This window comes from Salmo salar, chromosome ssa28 (assembly GCF_905237065.1).
Source record: "Salmo salar chromosome ssa28, Ssal_v3.1, whole genome shotgun sequence".
Taxonomy (NCBI): Eukaryota; Metazoa; Chordata; class Actinopteri; order Salmoniformes; family Salmonidae; genus Salmo; species Salmo salar.
The window spans coordinates 6,400,283-6,417,928 of NC_059469.1; the positions used below are offsets into that span (position 1 = coordinate 6,400,283).

General features: G+C 41.9%; 1 protein-coding gene across 1 annotated transcript; it reads right to left on the minus strand.

Moving 5' to 3' along the window:
• Nucleotides 1-28: 28 nt before the first annotated feature.
• fra10ac1 (FRA10A associated CGG repeat 1) lies at nt 29-15,064 on the minus strand. Its single transcript, XM_014179256.2, has 14 exons — nt 14,955-15,064; nt 13,974-14,053; nt 13,780-13,872; nt 13,640-13,685; nt 13,295-13,371; nt 13,101-13,184; nt 12,937-13,021; nt 11,886-11,931; nt 3,804-3,917; nt 3,483-3,525; nt 3,214-3,341; nt 1,615-1,665; nt 970-1,057; nt 29-862 (listed from the first exon to the last, which is right to left on the minus strand). Exons 1-14 carry the CDS (start codon nt 14,982-14,984, stop codon nt 820-822), a joined length of 1,008 nt encoding a protein of 335 aa, XP_014034731.2. The 5' UTR covers nt 14,985-15,064; the 3' UTR covers nt 29-819.
• Nucleotides 15,065-17,646: the final 2,582 nt, after the last annotated feature.

Sequence of the window (17,646 nt, forward strand, 5' to 3'; positions counted from 1 at the left end):
TGATCCTTATCATCCCGTGTCATCCGTCTGTTATAGAGCACTTTATTTATTTTTTTACAGTATACATTTTTCAATCAAGGACAATTCAGAGCAAAAGTTTATTCAATCAATGCAATCTTATTTCTGTGACCTGTGGCAACATAGGCCTAGAGTATTGTAATATGAGATCCAAACTCTTTAACTGGGTAATAGGGCATATTTATTAGCACAGAGAAACACTGATCAAAGTAGAATAGGTACTATGGTTGACTTCCTCTTTAACCTGCATGAACGGTTATCATGCGTTAACTCAGTGTATATGTGGACTCCTTTCGAAAGAAGAGAGAGTAATTACTGACGATTAAAGCCATTGTGTCTAATCCCTGGGCAACAGACACGCAACTGAACTTCCTGACGAAAAGAGCACACGAGCCACTTCAGGCATAATTCACAGCTTCCTAATCGTAGCGCTACAGCAACTAACATTGGTTCATATGGTTTGGACATCTATTACCCTACAGGAAGAACATTAATGATGTGTTAATACATGCACTTTCCAATGCATTGGCTTTTATTTGGTCTCTCTACTACCATGGTTGAATATTTTGCTTCCTCTAGTTTTCTTCTGATATTGATCTTTCTTGGGAGTCCTTCATGGTTTTACATGGCACTCTATGCATATTGTAGACTTTATTTCAGTTATAATGACAAAAAAACGGAGATTTTATTTAGCTTCAGGTAAACTCAAATATTCAACAAGGGCAACTTCTAACACCAAATCAATTACATCAATGATCTGACACGTAGACTCTTGCTGGCAGAAATCCAAGGCCAGGGTGGTCAAAGAAACATGTCCTCAAAGTACTCGTCAAACTTCTCCTCCCTGGAAGACAGAAAATAGTCACGTCAGACTTTAAATGGCTGGCAATAGTGGCCAAAGGCCTAACAGGATATTGTAAAGGTGAGCTAATGTGAGAGTGCTAAGCTCACCTGGACTTCTCCTCCATAGTGGGGGCTGGGCCTTTCCAGTGGTCTGCCTCCGACAGGCTATCTGGCTCCTCACTGTGTTCTCCCTCTGCTACAGGGCAGGAAGGAGACCATACAAATCAGAAAAATTTTATTCATCAAGAGATTTTCATGTACTACATTCAATCATAATGCTTTCATAATGCTTTCATAAACATAAACATTTTGCTGCAGCATATAAAAAAAATAGGTACAGCGCTTAAGGTTTGAAGAGGGTCTGAAGAGTCAAGTCCCGACTTAAACTTATAAGAGTGTTTGGCCCTTGGTCTGCACCTTGGCTTTAGAGTTTGGCCTTCGTGTGCAACGACTGCTTTTATTTATGTTAAACCGACAACCAAGGGTAAGCAGGCCCATACTTCAAGTGCAGCTGACCATGTGAACGGATCGAAGCCGCAATAATAGCATGACCGTTGTCGGACTTTCTGCGGAGCTGCAGGGAGGACTCCCCTGAGGCTTAAGGGCCAAGCTTGCACACATGTTTTAAAATGTATTTAAAGGCTCCTGTAATGGATGTCGACACTAGGGCCAGTCTGTTCTGCTTGCTCTGAAGGTGTAAGATAATACACCGCTTGACTTGGTAGGGAGGTGGAGAGTGAGAACGAACGGTACCTTTGTCTGACTCTTGGGAGTCGTCCTCAGAGTTACTGGGGGAGGAGTGGTCTGCAAGGGGAGAGAGGGGGAAACAGAGGAAGGGATCAGTCAGTTTAACTTGGACAGCCAACTATTCGCAGTTGACATTGAGTAAAAAAAAAGCAACATCACCATTGAAGGGTCATTAATAAGCAAAAGGTGTTCAGCCAGCTATTATGTAATATCTCAGCTATTATGTAATGGACAATTCCACAGTAAGAGTAACAGAGTCAGATTTTTCACTTTAAAATGTCAAACGAAAAACCAATGTTTGCAAAGTTAAACAAACCATACAACTCTGTGTATGAGGACTACTTTTCACAATTTCCACAGAAAACTTCACAAAAACAAATGTACTTTAAGAACAGCGCAGATGAAAAGTTTGGTAACAGAATGATGGTTTGTGCTGTTTGTACCATCATTCTGTTTTTGCATCTGCACAATTCTTCCATTAAATGTGTTTTGTAAAGTTTTCAGTGGACATTTTTAAAAAGTAGCCCTTGTGCATAAAGTTGTATGGTTTCTTTAACTTCATTGGTTTTTGTTTGACACGCATTTTAAAAGTGAAAAATCTGAGTCTCAGTGTCACTGTTAACATGGAATTGCCCTAATATCTCAACACTGTAGTAGGCCTATTTTTGATTTATTTGTATTGAACCTTTATTTAACCAGGCAAGTCAGTTAAGAACAAATTCTTATTTACAATGACGGCCTACACCCGTACAAACCCGGACGACGCTGGGCCAATTGTGCGCCGGCCTATGGGACTCCGAATCACGTCCGGTTGTGATACAGCCTGGAATTGAACCAGGGTCTGTAGTGACGCCTCTAGCACAGATGCAGTGCCTTAGACCGCTGTGCCACTTGGGAGCCCCGAGTGTACAAAACTGAGTGTACAAAACAATAACACCTGGTCGTTCCATGACATAAACTGACCAGGTGAATCCAGGTGAAAGCTATGATCCCATATTGATGTCACTTGTTAAATCCAATTCAGATCAGTGTAGATGAAGGGGAGGAGACAGGTTAAAGAAGGATTTTTAAGCCTCGAGAAGATTCAGACATGGATTGTGTATGAGTGCCATTCTGAGGGTGAACGGGCAAGACAAAATATATAAGTGCCTTTGAACGGGTTATGGTAGTAGGTGCCAGGCACACCGGTTTGTGCCAAGAACTGCCACGTTGCTGGGTTTTTCACGCTCAACAGTTTCCCATGTGTATCAAGAATAGCCCATCACCCAAATGAAATCCAGACAACTTGACAACTGTGGCAAGCATTGGAGTCAACATTGGCCAGCATTCCTGTGGAATGCTTTCAACACTGTAGAGTCCATGCCCTGACAAATTGAGGCTGTTCTGAGGGCAAAAGTGGTGCAACTCAATATTAAGAAGGTGTTCCTAATGTTTGGTATACTCACTGCAAGTTATTCATGGGTGTGAGTCGGCAAATCCTAATTACTTTTACACCATCAAGACATTAGTACAAACACCTGCACTTTTAATTTTATCACCATGGCCTGTTATTTTTGTTTACCTATAACCATAGTTGTACAAAGATATGAAACGGTGGAGTCTTGCCTTTGTGCCTTCTTTTATGTTTGTTTTTGTGTTTCTTGGAGCCTTTCTTGGATCTCTTTGACTGTGGCTCAACTTCATTTTCCTCAGACGACTTAGGTCTTTTTCTCTTGGCGATCACCTCCTTTCTCCTGAAAAAAGTCATTTGTTTCAATTTTGCCAATCGTCAAACATTAACTGTGACATCTTGACAGCACAAAAAGGGGCCAGAGACCCCACGTGTTCAATAGATGATGATAAACTGACAAGGAACAATTAGAGATTCAACTTACTTGTGATGATAGTTGAGTTTGAAGGAGCACTCTGGGCAGAGTCCTAGAAAATACCATCTCTGTCAGTATGGCAAACAACTGGAATCGAGGATATGACCTAGGAAATTATTATTGTGACAGACTGCTTGATATCGCTAAGTTTACTTAAAAGCAAAAGTAAATTAAGTTTATATCGCATGTCGGAGTTTCCTCAGGGATCACAATGAGAGAAGGGAGTTATTCTTCTGGCTTTACGAATGCGATTTGCTTCAACATGATACTGGAGCAAGGATTAAAGTCCCAGCCCTAGCTTAGACGGCCAGTAAACAACAGAGCTCTTACTGAGTTTGACCAGTGCGTTTCTCTTCTCTCCCTGCTCCACATAGGCAAAGTTCACCTCCCAGCTCTTCAGGCCATCCTCCTTCTCACAGCGCTTGTTCCCACACAGAAACTGGCCTACAGTGTCAATACAACAGAAACAGGATTCAACTGCATTTCCATACCACACAGAGTAGAGCAATAGAGAGTGATTGTTTTTACACTAAACAGAGTATTACTCAATGTACTCTCATGATGACCTGCATTTTGCAGGTTTTTGCAAACCCTTGGAAACCTGCATCTGGGCAGGTTTCATTAAAGATAACAGACTGGGGGGGAAATATTTTAAAGTATATGAAGTCACCCAGTATTATACCTATTTTAAGGCAAATTATACACATAGGATAGTCTGAATACAATGCAAGAAATGCCAATGTAAAGCTCAACAAGTGTGTTCCCCTGTGCACTTCATTATCACATATGTCACTACTAATCAAGTCAAATTAGCTCTCATTTGGAGGAAAGGTGCATAAACATGGCTGTATCTCTACAGTTCACACCTTCTTGTGTTACAGCCAGAATTTTAAATGGATTATGTCGTTTTTTGTCACTGGCCAACACACAACACCCCATAATGTCAAAGTGGAATTATGTTAGATTTTTTTTTACCCCTTCTCCCCAATTTCGTGGTATCCAATTGGTAGTTGCAGTCTTGTCTCACTGCTGCAACTCCCGTACGGACTTGGGAGAGCGAAGGTCGAGAGCCGTGCGTCCTCCAAAACACAACCCAGCCGCACTGCTTCTTGACACAATGCCCACTTAACCCGGAAGCCAGCCGCACCAATGTGTCGGAGGAAACACCGTACACCTGGCGACCGTGTCAGCGTGCACTGCGCCCGGCCCACCACAGGAGTCGCTAGTGCGCGATGGGACATGGACATCCCTGCCGGCCAAACCCTCCCCTAATCCGGACGACGCTGGGCCAAATGGGTCTCCCCATTTGTCGCGGCCGGCTGCGACAGAGCCTGGACTCGAACCCAGAATCTCTAGTGGCACAGCCTTAGACCTCTGCGCCACTCAGGAGGCAATTTGGAATTCTGTTTGTTGACATTTTTACAAATTAATAAAAAATGAAAAGCTGAACTATATTAAGTCAGTAAGTATTTGTTATTGCAAGCCTAAATAAGTTCAGGAGTAACAATTTGCTTAAATTACAAGGACTGTGCCATAATAGAGTTTAAAATTACTTTTGAATGACTACCTCATCTCTATACCCCAACATACAATTATCTGTAAAATTCCTGTTGGAGCAGGGAATTTCAAACACAGATTCAACCACAAAGACCAGGTGGTTTTCCAATGCCTCACAAAGAAAGGCACCTATTGGTCGATGGGTAAAAAAAAAAAGCAGACATTGAATATCCCTTTGAGCATGGTGAAGTTATTAATTATACTTTGGATGGTGTATCAATACACCCATTCACTACAAAGATACAGGCTTCCTTCCTAACTCAGTTGCCGGAGAGGAAGGAAATCGCTCAGGGATTTCACCATGAGGCCAATGGTGACTTTAAAACAGTTACAGAGTTTAATGGCTGTGATAGGACATTGTAGTTACTCCACAATACTAACATAAATTGACAGAGTGAAAAGAAGGAAGCCTGTACAGAATAAAAATATGCCAAAACATGCATCCTGTTTGCTACAAGCCACTAAAGTAATACTGCAAAAAATATGGCAAAGCAATTAACTTTTTGTCCTGAATACAAATTGTTGTTTGGGGAAAATCCAATACAACAGATGCTGAGTAGCACTCTCCATATTTTCAAGCATAGTGGTGGCTGCATCATGTTATGGGTATGCTTCTAATTGTTACGTTTTTCAGGATAAAAAATAAAACAGAGCTAAGCACATGCAAAATCCTAGCAATGGTTCAGTCTGCTTTTCATCAGACACTGGGAGATTAATTCACCTTTCAGCAGGACAATAACCTAAAGCACAAAGCCAAATCTACACTGGCGTTGCTTACCATGAAGACAGTGAATGTTCCTGAGTGGCCTAGTTACAGTTGTGACTTAAAACGGCTTAAAAATCTATGGCAAGACCTGAAAATGGTTGGATAGCAATGATCAACAACCAACTTGACAGAGCTTTAAGAATTTTTAAAATAATAATTTGCAAATATTGTACAATCCAGATGTGGAAAGACTCAAAGCTGTAATCGCTGCCAAAGGTGTTTCTACAAAGTATTGACTCTGTAAATGAGATATTTCTGTATTTCCTTTTCAATCAATTTGCAAAAATCTCGAAAAAAACATGTTTTTACTTTGTCATTATGGGGTAGTGTGTGAGAAAAAATATATTTAATCATTTTTTAATTCAGGCTGTAACACAACAAAATGTGTAATAAGTCAAGGGTATTTACTACTTCTGAAGGCACTGTATATAGGATGTGACTAGTCAGAAGACACCTCCATTCCTATCAACAGTCAAGAGCCGTGGTTGACCTGCCGAGGTTCCTACTGCTGCGGTCTAATCTTATTTTGCACCACCAGGGCTCATTTTAGTCCTCTCCTCCTGCAGCAGGAGACATGAAGCAGGAGCTGGCCAGTGGCCATGCCTTAACCCTGATTGACCATCAACAGCCTGGGTTTAGCTTTAGCAGGCTTAATGATGGATCCTCCAGATTGCCCAGGAGGAAAAGTGTCATGAGCGGTCAGGACTGTTCTCCCCTTCTTTCTTGTCATCCTGCTGTTTAGGAGTCCTTAGACCTCACCTGACCCCAGGCTGCTGGAGCTGGCAACATGCCATGAGCTGCCTTCTTCACATGCAGGCTAATTAACGCTTTATATGCCAGAATAGAGACCATTCTCTCCGATGCTGACAGCTGTGATTATACTTACCAATGGAAAAGCATAAGCAACAAGAGATAGAGGTCACTTCTAGAGAGACAGTGTCAACATGACTTTAGGCCGCTGGAGATGGCTACATGCCATGAGCTGCACGTGCAGGTTAATTAACACCTTATCTGCCAGATAAGGCTCCATTCTCCCGGATGTTGGCGAGTTGTTTTATCAATAGTAGAAAATGGAATTGTGCACTAATATTGACTTTTAAAAGCCTGTTATATTAAATGAAGTGACCTTTCATATAAAATCACATGGAACATTTAATACATCACATTTTTTATATGAACAAAAAATAAATTATGCAAAAAACTATCTGCATTCTGGCATGTTCCACGTCATGTTTTTTCTGACTTCGTGGAAGATTTTAACCCACTTAACCCCAAAATTTCTCCAAGTTTTCACCATCATTGTAAAACCATAGTTTTGCCCTATGTTGTTGATTCGACTAAGTAATTTGTGAAGATTAATGTTTATTTCATACGATAAGGGATTCATTTACGTTTGTCCTTCATTTTAAGGTCAACCCTGTCACGTAAATTGAACTCTCGTTTTAATAGCAAAAACATTGAACATCTAATAGTCAAATCATAGTGTAAAAGAAGGTGAGCTGATTCCATTTTCCATTTTCTTGTTGTTTTGTGGTAGAAAACGGAGAGTCGAGCATAACACATCAACCCTGTTACCCATAAATAGATGGGCAAGAAACTATTTTTTTAAACAAGTACATTTTTGTTACGCTTGCTTTCAATTGCCCCTCCCTGTTGTAGACAACATGCTTCCATTCCCCCTGGAGTTATGTCTGATTTAAGATAAAATCATCAACCCTGTTACGGTCGACTGAATCTTTAATTGGCCCTTTTCCTGTTACTTTGATTGTAATTTTTCTTATTTTGACCTTTTGAGATAGGAAAACATGTTTTTTTTTTATGAAGTGGAACATGTGCTCTTTATGTAAGAATATTATAATTAGGTGAAATAAACTTTTTTTTTTTAAGAATTACACTACCCAAAAGGCACTCTTTTCGTGGAATGACTCTGGTAGCTGTGATTATAAAGCATGATAAGCAATGAAAAGGGAGTTACTCTCTAGGGAGAGGCCTCTTCTTAGAGATACAGTGTATGCCCTCACTGGAATGGATCCATGACTTGGGTCTCTGTGTCCTTTTAGTTTGGACACACTGTAGCTGGCTTCTTTGCGGTTTGACTTTCCAAAACATGCTGTAAAGTTTCACCAACAACTGTTCCCAAAACTAGCCCTTGATCACGACTCTCACTTCCATTACATTACCCCCTAAGAATCATTGGACGAAGGCGTCTTCTGTACGGGGGAGTTTTGTTAAGAGCCTCGACGCTTGGTCTGAACATTGACGCGCCGCATCACTTGCGGTACGGTTTTGGAAGCATAAGGACCTTCTCTTTCATATCAGCAAGAAATCATTTACAAAAAAACTAAAAAGTTAAATTGAAACACACCTTTACAGAGTTAGGGTTGCCACACGACATCTCCATGTTACAGCGCTTGTTAACGGAAGACAGACAGAAGACAGAGGCGACCACCTGTGCTAATTAGCCATCTAGCATGTGCCAAACACCTGTGTATAAGCGTAACTTGTAGTTTCATCGGATGGAGGTGTAACAGTATAGCTTCCGCCCCTCTCCTCGCCCCAACCTGGACTTGAACCAGGGACCCTCTGTACACATCAACAACTGACACCCACGAAGCATCGTTACCCATCGCGCCACAAAAGCCGAGGGGAACAACTACTTCAAGGTCGAGCGAGTGACGTCACCGATTGAAACGCTATTAGCGCGCACCACCGCTAACTAGCTAGCCATTTCACATCGGTTACAGAGGCACTCACAGCTGTATGGATCTGTGCAAAACTGCTACAGTAAGTGTAGCTTTTTTATTTGAAGGATTCTTTCTCGCAGACAAAAGACAAGGACCATATGTTTTGAAAGCTGCATCGCAAAAAATTATTATTGACGTTTCTAAACGTTCAAACACAGCTTCTGGATTGTAGTTCATAAAGAGTTAATCGCTCGCCTTTGGCCAGCGGCATCAGATGTGGATGGTTACAGCCTCCCGAGTAGCGCAATGGTCTAAACATTCTCGGCATAGAGATAAATGATGATTATGTCATAAGTAATTCACAAATATTGTTTATAAAAACCAATGCTGATGCTACTTGAGTCAGCAGTGATTAAGTGGCCCAACACTCAGAATTGGGGGTCTGCCCGATATTTTTTATTTTTTTTGCATATTTGTCATGTCTACTCCCACTCGACATCACCAGTTTACTAACCACCGGTCCTGGCAACCCATCATGATGCACACCTGGCAACCCTCATTACGCACACCTGCGCCTCATCATGAGGCACACCTGGACTTCATCACTACCCTGATTACTTCCCCTTTATCTAACACTCCCTAGCATCTCTCTTCAGGCAGTATTGGTTCAGTTTTTTATGTACGGATGCTTCTTGTTTTGTACTCTCCATGTTCGCTATTATTAAACTCACCATTTGCACCGGTTTCCTGACTCCATGGGTCTACGTTACAATATTGAAAGATATCTGCCGTTTCAAAGTGAGCAAAATAAACTAATTAGAATATTATATAAACATACATGTTTTTATGTCTGGGACCTTTGAACAGAAAGTATCCAACTCATGGAAATACAAACTGATTGCAGACAGACATGTCGAAAGATGAACTACTGACCTTGCTTGATCAATACATCTTCACATGTGTACTAATCTCGGTTAACCCAGAACTAAAATCTTGCGTAATTGGGTCTATACGTGTTACAAATGGAGAGTTATGGTTTGCGAAGTCTCCGCCTTTGCAAAAGGAAACTCTCAGCCAAACCCAATACTGACACATCCAAATAACCAGTGACCAAAACCCAAACACCGGAACTACTTGTTATCCCACGCATCCCATTCAGTCTCGACAGATTCTACGGTTTACACTCGTCTCATCATGACGTAGGCCCTACGTACTTCAGACTGGGGGATTCTCCAAACACCAGCTTGGTTGGCAACAGCGTTGACTTAGGACACACTTTGTTGAATCGTGTCAACTAGGTTTCAAGGAGCACACATTGTCACATGCTAAAGTAGGCGGAAACGCCATTGCCATATGGGGATGGACAGACATGGTCTTAGCTAAGACAGATGGCATGTAGACAGTATGCTAAGGCTCAGACGGTAAGAGGGTTAGGGGCCCTAGCGCTCCAGCGGCAGACACGAGAACAAATCAAATGTTATTTGTCACATGTGCCCAATACAACAGGTGTAGACCTTACTGTGAAATGCTTACTTACAAGCCTTTAACCAATGATGCAGTTCAAAAAATTGAGAAAATAATCAAAACTACACAAAATAACAATAACAAGGCTATATACAGGGGGTACCAGTACCGAATCAATGTGCGGGGGTACAGGTTAGTCGGGGTAATGTGTACATGTAGGTAGGGGTAAAGTGACTATGCATAGATAATAAACAGCGAGTAGCAGCAGTGTAAAAACAAGGCGGGGGGAATAATGTAAATAATCCAGGTGGCCATTTGATTAATTGTTCAGCAGTCTTATAGCTTGGGGGTAGAAGCTGTTAAGGAGCCTTTGGACCTAGACTTGGTGCTCCAGTACCGCTTGCTGTGCGGTAGCAGAGAGAGCAGTCTAGGTCTTGGGTGACTGGAGTCTTTGACAATTTTTGGGGCCTTCCTCTGACACCGCCACCAGTGAGGAGAAGACAGAAACATAAGGCTGAGGAGAGACGGTCCTTCTAACAAAAGCATCTGGTTCTTTTCTTATCAAATGAATGCCGTGCTGTATAGAGGGTGAAAAATTTTTTTAGGACCCCTTTGGCAAAACAACAGCTGTAAAAGGCTTGCTATAAAACCTTGTATATAGTAAGAAAGTGCTGTTGATGAATCTTTCCCGGTATGGCCAAAACGGGTAACTAACGTTCATTACACATCATTAGATCAATACTTGACCTAACCCAAAGCAACATGACCTGTGACACTAAAGTATGACTAGCATTGGCCAGAGAGAGAACATGACTGGCCTCTGATCGGATTTGAGGTCATGGATTGGTCATTGCATCCCATTGAAGAGGTAATGATAGTACAGAGCATCGGCTGTGAACTTTGATGATCTGAGTCAGCCTTTTAATCCCATGGCACTGCCTACAGAATAGCAGTAAACGAAAATACAAGGGCGGGATTAGCTAGAGTGACTTAATCTGGTACAGCATATTGGCTTATTCAGCTTTCTCGGAGTGGCAAGAATAGATCATTCTGTTCAATGCATTACTTAAAGTGTCTCAGTGCACTCACCTTGTAGCATTTCCCAATAACCTATTCTATTTATACTTGCTATCACCCACAAAGCTTTTTAAAATCATTTACAAGTGGATAATTGAATGGCTACTCTATTTGTGTAGTTACTTCCTGAGTACCAGGGAAGAAGGAGATTTATTTGGAAGCATCAATGGCAGACATCACACATCTATTTGTTTTGGGGAAATACATTTATCTGGGGATTATTTTCAACATAATGGGATGCAATGACCAATCCATGCTTTGGCTGAGAGTTTCCATTTAGGGGAGTTGAGACTTCGCTAGTTTAGTTAGTATCTAGTATCTTTTCTCATACATCTCCCCCAGAAACTAGTCGAGCGTCTGACACAATTACGGTCGATTTTATTTCTGGGTTTCCGAGATTAATGTTAACCAAAAGTGGTCAACTCTGATCCTGGAGCGCCGCAGGTACCATAGAGTTTTGTTCCAACCAGATACCACACCTACTTCTAGAAATCAGCTCACCAACTAAGCTTACTGACTATTCTTAGTGGTTGGATACATTTCCCCCCTCCTCTCCCGCAGTCGAAATCCAAAGAGGTAAACTAAAAACCTTACGTGCCTGCCATGTGGTATTACAAGAACAGGTTTGTCAACCCCTGAAAGCTGAGTCAAAGTAAGCACGTCTTGACCTTTATCGGCATCTAGTGGTAGAGTTCCGAATTATTTCTGACTAAAGCTGTTGGTTGATAGGTACAAACGTATGTCCTCGACTCCAGGTATTGGCATTTTAATGGTGAACTGTATAAGCAATTAACTGAATAAACAACAAATGTATACATTTATAATGTATAAATGTCTCTGAATTTAAAATGTAATAAAGACTACCTTTGCCAGAGACGACTTCCTTTTCTACGCGCCATCGGAACCCAAACTGGAGGAAAAGTGCAGTCATCCTCATTAATCACATAATACCAATAGAATACTATGTATGCACACTTACATAAACACTACCGTTCAAAAGTTTGGGGTCACTTAGAAATGTCCTTGTTTTGAAAGAAAAGCAATTTCTTTGTCCATTAAAATAACATCAAATTGACCAGAAATACAGTGTAGACATTAATGTTGTAAATGACTATTGTAGCTGGAAACCGCTGATTTTTAATGGCCAGCATCCCAGAGTCGCCTCTTCACTGTTGACGTTGAGACTGATGTTTTGCGGGTACTATTTAATGAAGCTGCCAGTTGAGGACTTGTGAGGCATCTGTTTCTCAAACTAGACACTCTAATATACTAATGTCCTCTTGCTCAGTTGTGCACCGGGGCCTCCAACTCTTCTTTCTATTCTGGTTAGAGCCAGTTTGCGCTGTTCTGTGAAGGGAGTAGTGCACAGCGTTGTACGAGATCTTCAGTTTCTTGGCAATTTCTCACATGGAATAGCCTTCATTTCTCAGAACAAGAATAGACTCACAAGTTTCAGAAGAAAGTGCTTTGTTTCTATCCATTTTGAGCCTGTAATCAAACCCACAATTGCTGATGCTCCAGATACTCAACTAGTCTAAAGAAGGCCAGGTTTACTGCTTCTTTAATCAGTACAACAGTTTTCAGCTGTGCTAACATAATTGCAAAAGGGTTTTCTAATGATCAATTAGCCTTTTAAAATTATAAACTTGGATTAGCTAACACAACGTGCCATTGGAACACAGGAGTGATGGTTGCTGATAATGGGCCTCTGTATGACTGAGTAGATATTCCATTTAAAATCAGCCGTTTCCAGCTACAATAGTAATTTACAACATTAACAATGTCTACACTGTATTTCTGATCAATTTGATGTTATTTTAATGGACAAAACAATGTGCTATTCTTTCAAAAACAAGGACAATTCTAAGTGACCCCAACTTTTGAATGGTACTGTCTATATAAAAATACCACATACCTTGTTTTCTTTATATCTGCTTAGGTCAGCGATACAGTATTCTTTGAAGAGCTTGTCATAGTACTTCTTTGCTAGTTCTTTCTCCCTGATAATAAAAGAGCAGCTATTGGTGACCAATATTTCCAAGAGTGGCAAAGAAAAGTATTTTGTTTAACAGTACTTACCATGTCATTTCTTCTTCATCCTCATCCCGCCACAGGAAGCGATGGTTTTCACGCACCACATCCAGGTCCGATTTATCATTGGCCCTAGGTTTACAATGACGTGTCAGCATTTATTCATATCACACAGAGATGTATCATTATGAAGATCTCTACTCCATATATTAGGCAACATTAAAAACAAAAGCAAAACTTACGTGGAGCGTCTGAGATCCTCCATTTTCCCACCATAATATAATATGTAGTCACTGACAAACTTTTTATGTCTCTCAAACTGAAGGTAAATGGTTAGGGAATCAATGATATTAAAATCATGCATAAAAATAAGGAACTGAATTAATATTGCATCCTGGGGAAAAAAATAACACATATTGAACATTGTTGCTGGGTGAAGCACATTCAGGGGGAACTTTGCTGCTATTCTGGCAGCTACACACTCCCAAACATGAATCTTCAATCACAATGCACTCTAACTTGCGACGGGGGACCTTTTATCGTTTTCTTACTTGTGAAAACTCTTCATCGTCAATTTAGAAGGATACAGCATTCATTGATATCAGGTGATGACGTCGGTTTCTAGCTTCCTCCCTGTGTGGCAACACAAAACACTTGCAGTCACTAACAGAAAACATAATTGACGTCAGGCAACGATGCTTCATTATGAAAGAGACCGATACTGTACCTGTCGTATTCATGGGTGGCAACATCCCTATGTGCCACCTTTGTGTGTCTTCCTTTCTGAAAGGGCTTCCGCAGTAGATCATCCTCACGTTTCCTGCAGGTCAACATTAATGAAGGAAAAAAAAAAATGGCACGTAGTATCTTGAAGTAGGCTAATTGTTTGGATTTGAGTTTAGATTGCTATATGGCCCTTACCTTTTCACTCCACGTTGAGACGTCTCCCCCTGGGCCTCGTCATCACTGAAGTCAGAGTCATACCCTCCGCCTCCATGGACCTGCAAGAAAAGTAATCTTTCTTTCATCATGCCATATAGCTTGTGAGAGCTTGTTAGGCCCTCACGATAGTAGGCCTATAATCTATTGTTTAGCCATCAAGCTCAGGTAGGATAAATCTACAGAAATAGGAAAGGTAGCTTATGAAATATTCATTGTTTTGGACGTGGGAGGCAGGTAGCCTAGTGGTTAGAGCGTTGGACTAGTAACCAAAAGGTTGCAGGATCGAACCCCCGATCTGACGAGGTAAGAATCTGTTGTTCTGCCCCTGAACAAGGCAGTTAACCCATTGTTTCCCAGGTAGGCAGTCATTGTAAATAAGAATTTGGTCGGTTTTATCAAATGGCCATCTCAGTAGACTGGATGAAACATCACACCAGGGGTGCATTGCAGTGACATCTGCAACGTGAAAGTCAGAATATGGGGCTGAATTGGTTAGGATGCTGTTTTGTCAACATCTGCAACGTGAAGGTCAGGATGTGGGGCTGAATTGGTTAGGTAACATATAGCAAGGAATTGATAATTTGGAGAGAAATTGGCACTCACTTTACTTTGACTCTGGCTAGAGAGTGAACGTTCGCCCAAATGTAATAACCAGGGAACTTGCTTGCTAGCTTTAGCTACTTGCTGCTGTTGACCATGGCCATTGCTGTCGACAATACGCATTTTGTTAGGGCAAGGTACAGTATATAAGTAGCTAGCGTTGTCTCCTAAGTTGCACACAATGTGTAACATGTGCAGATAGCCATAAAGTATTGAAGCTAGCTAGCATTGAAGCTAGCGTGTTGACTAGGTCCAGATACAGCTAGATATGTGATACGGATGAAACAAATGGATCAAGTATAAATACACTATAAAGTAGTCCATTTTGTCTGACCTAAGATAAAGTCGAGATACAACTACCTTTACGAGACTGTCCATATTTCTCGCCATGCTCACGATTAGCCTACGGTTTGTTTACATTGGAAAGTCTTCTTCTTTGGGTTGACAGATCGCATTCGACGTTTAAGGTGCATACACCGCCACCTACTGTACTGGAGTGGGAGGCCAGTCACAGCCTACCTACATGAAATGATCTTCATTAGTCCTGTTCCTCTAAGAAACTGAAATAGAGCCCTAGACACCACTTCCCTCCCCCCACTACACCACCCAAACTCCAACCTCTCTAACTTTTTTTTACACAATATCTCCCTCTCTATGTCATACAGTTCACAAAATATCAACACATGCTCACCGTACCCTCATCACACAGCACGGTTTCATGTCTCCCTATCATCCACAACGTGGCATTCAAGCCTGTGTGCCCAAACCATAGTCTACTCCACACAACTTCCTCTCTTCTTCATCCCATGCTCCCCACCTCTTCCTTTACTGACCAGTGCACGTGATAAAATAGCCTCCCCTTACTATTAGCATCCCACTCCCTTTGCCAAAGATCAAGCCCTTTTGCCCCGACCAAGGACTTAACTTCCCTGCGGCCCAGCGGGACCTGAATATCTACCCCCTCTCTCCTCACCACACTCTTAGCCACAACATCAAGCCTTCTCATTACCCTCCATAACCAAATGGGCGGGAACCCAGCAAAAGCTTACCACCACTCCCATCCCCTCCAATCCCATTAACAGCACTATCATCTCCACAAACAAGTCTCCCCTATCCGACCTGCCCGCTACTCAATACTGCAGCCGAATCACAGCAAATCACCACTCAGTGGTTTCACCTTCTCCACCCATCTCAAACCTATAATCATGTCCATTAACTCGGCTGCATATCCCGACACATAACCAGTTAACCGCTTACATACTCTATCGTTGAAATCTGGGATATACACCCCTGCCCCCACCTTACCACTAACTGGATCCTTTGAACCATCTGTATATATCCTTAAAAACGAATAAAAACGATTCTCTACAGTATATATATATCTCTCCACACACCTTCTCACATCCTCATCCCATTCTCTCCTACCCTCAATCATATCCACATCTACACGTGGTTTCGTAAACAGCCACAGAGGAACATTCCCCAATGCAATTGCCGGCCCTATCTCTCTCTCCCCCAGTCCATATTCTACCACTTTCTGCCCAATTGTCTACCCGTACACCCTCTGCTTACCCACTCCTCGCTCCCAGCAGTCCCCAGTTTCCGTGGCCGCAGGATGTCCTTTTGAACTATTTCAACCTCGCCCAGTACGATAATGCAAGTTTGTCCCGCCTTATCCCAGTGGCAGTTCCCCACTATCCAGCTGCAATGCCTCAACAGGTGTCGTATTGGCAAAGTCGCGTATTGATTATGTATAAGAGAACGTTTATGATTGGAGGGGCTGGAGCATAGAGATCTTATTCAATTCTAGCTCTTATTCCTCATTACATGGCCTGGAGAACGTGTGTCACACAAAAAGAAAGGTGGATTAAATGTCTTTCTAACAGTGAACTGTCACAACCAATGATATATATAAACACCATTGGCCACAACCAAAGTGTTTCCAACAAATGTGATGCTGGAATGAAACCATAGCCTAATACCGAATACATAAGATACATCAGATATTCAGGTGCTGATTTTAATAATAAAAAACAGTTGTTTTTGAGAAGAAAAAAAGAAGCAGCAAATATGAAGACAAATCTAAATACAGTAGGCCCCTAGTCTATTTTGAACATGCACACACAGAGAAATCCACAGAGTTGAGGACAGAGTAGCTTTTTTTATGAACTTCTGACTCGTTTGATTCGATATGCAGTCGATACTTAATAAATTAAAATTCTTAAACCCTTATCGTGTACCAGATTAGGCTGATGGGAGAAACTATAGAAGGACGAGCTCATTGTAATGGCTGGAATGAAATGGAATGTGAGAATGCTATTCATTGACTACAGCTCAGCGTTCAACACCATAGTGCCCTCAAAGACAAAGAAGATGATCGTGGACTACAGGAAAAGGAGGACCGAGCACGCCCCCATTCTCATCGACGGGGCCGTGGTGGAGCAGGTTGAAAGCTTCAAGTTCCTTGGCGTCCACATCACCAACAAACTGGCATGGTCCAAGCACACCAAGACAGTCATGAAGAGGACACGACAAACCTATTCCCCCTCAGGTGACTGAAAAGATTTGGCATGGGTCCTCAGATCTTCAAATCTTTTACAGCTGTACCATCGAGAGCATCCTGACGGGTTGCATCACTGCCTGGTATGGCAACTGCTCGGCCTCCGACTGCATGGCACTACAGAGGGTAGTGCGTATGGCCCAGTACATCACTGGGGCCAAGCTTCCTGCCATCCAGGACCTCAAAACCAGGCGGTGTCAGAGGAAGGCCCTAAAAATTGTCAAAGACTCCAGCCACCCTAGTCATAGACTGTTCTCTCTGCTACCGCACGGCAAGGGGTACCGGAGCGCCAAGTCTAGGTCCAAGAGGCTTCTAAACAGCTTCTACCCCCAAGCCATACGACTCCTGAATGACTAATCAAATGGCAACCCGGACTGCATTGCCCCCCACCTTAAAACTGCATTGTTGGTTAAGGGCTTGTAAGTAAGCATTTCACTGTAAGGTCTACACCTGTTGTATTCGGCGCATGTGACAAATAACATTTGAATTGAT

Excerpts from the sequence above, each read along its gene's own strand:
- fra10ac1 (XM_014179256.2), bottom strand. The coding sequence starts at position 14,984 with ATGGCGAGAAATATGGACAGTCTCGTAAAG. Across the intron at positions 13,873-13,973 it reads TCTCAACGTGGAGTGAAAAG|GAAACGTGAGGATGATCTAC; the intron begins GTAAGGGCCATA and ends GTTGACCTGCAG. Across the intron at positions 3,918-11,885 it reads GGAAGTCGTCTCTGGCAAAG|GCCAGTTTCTGTGTGGGAAC; the intron begins GTAGTCTTTATT and ends TTGACACTGTAG.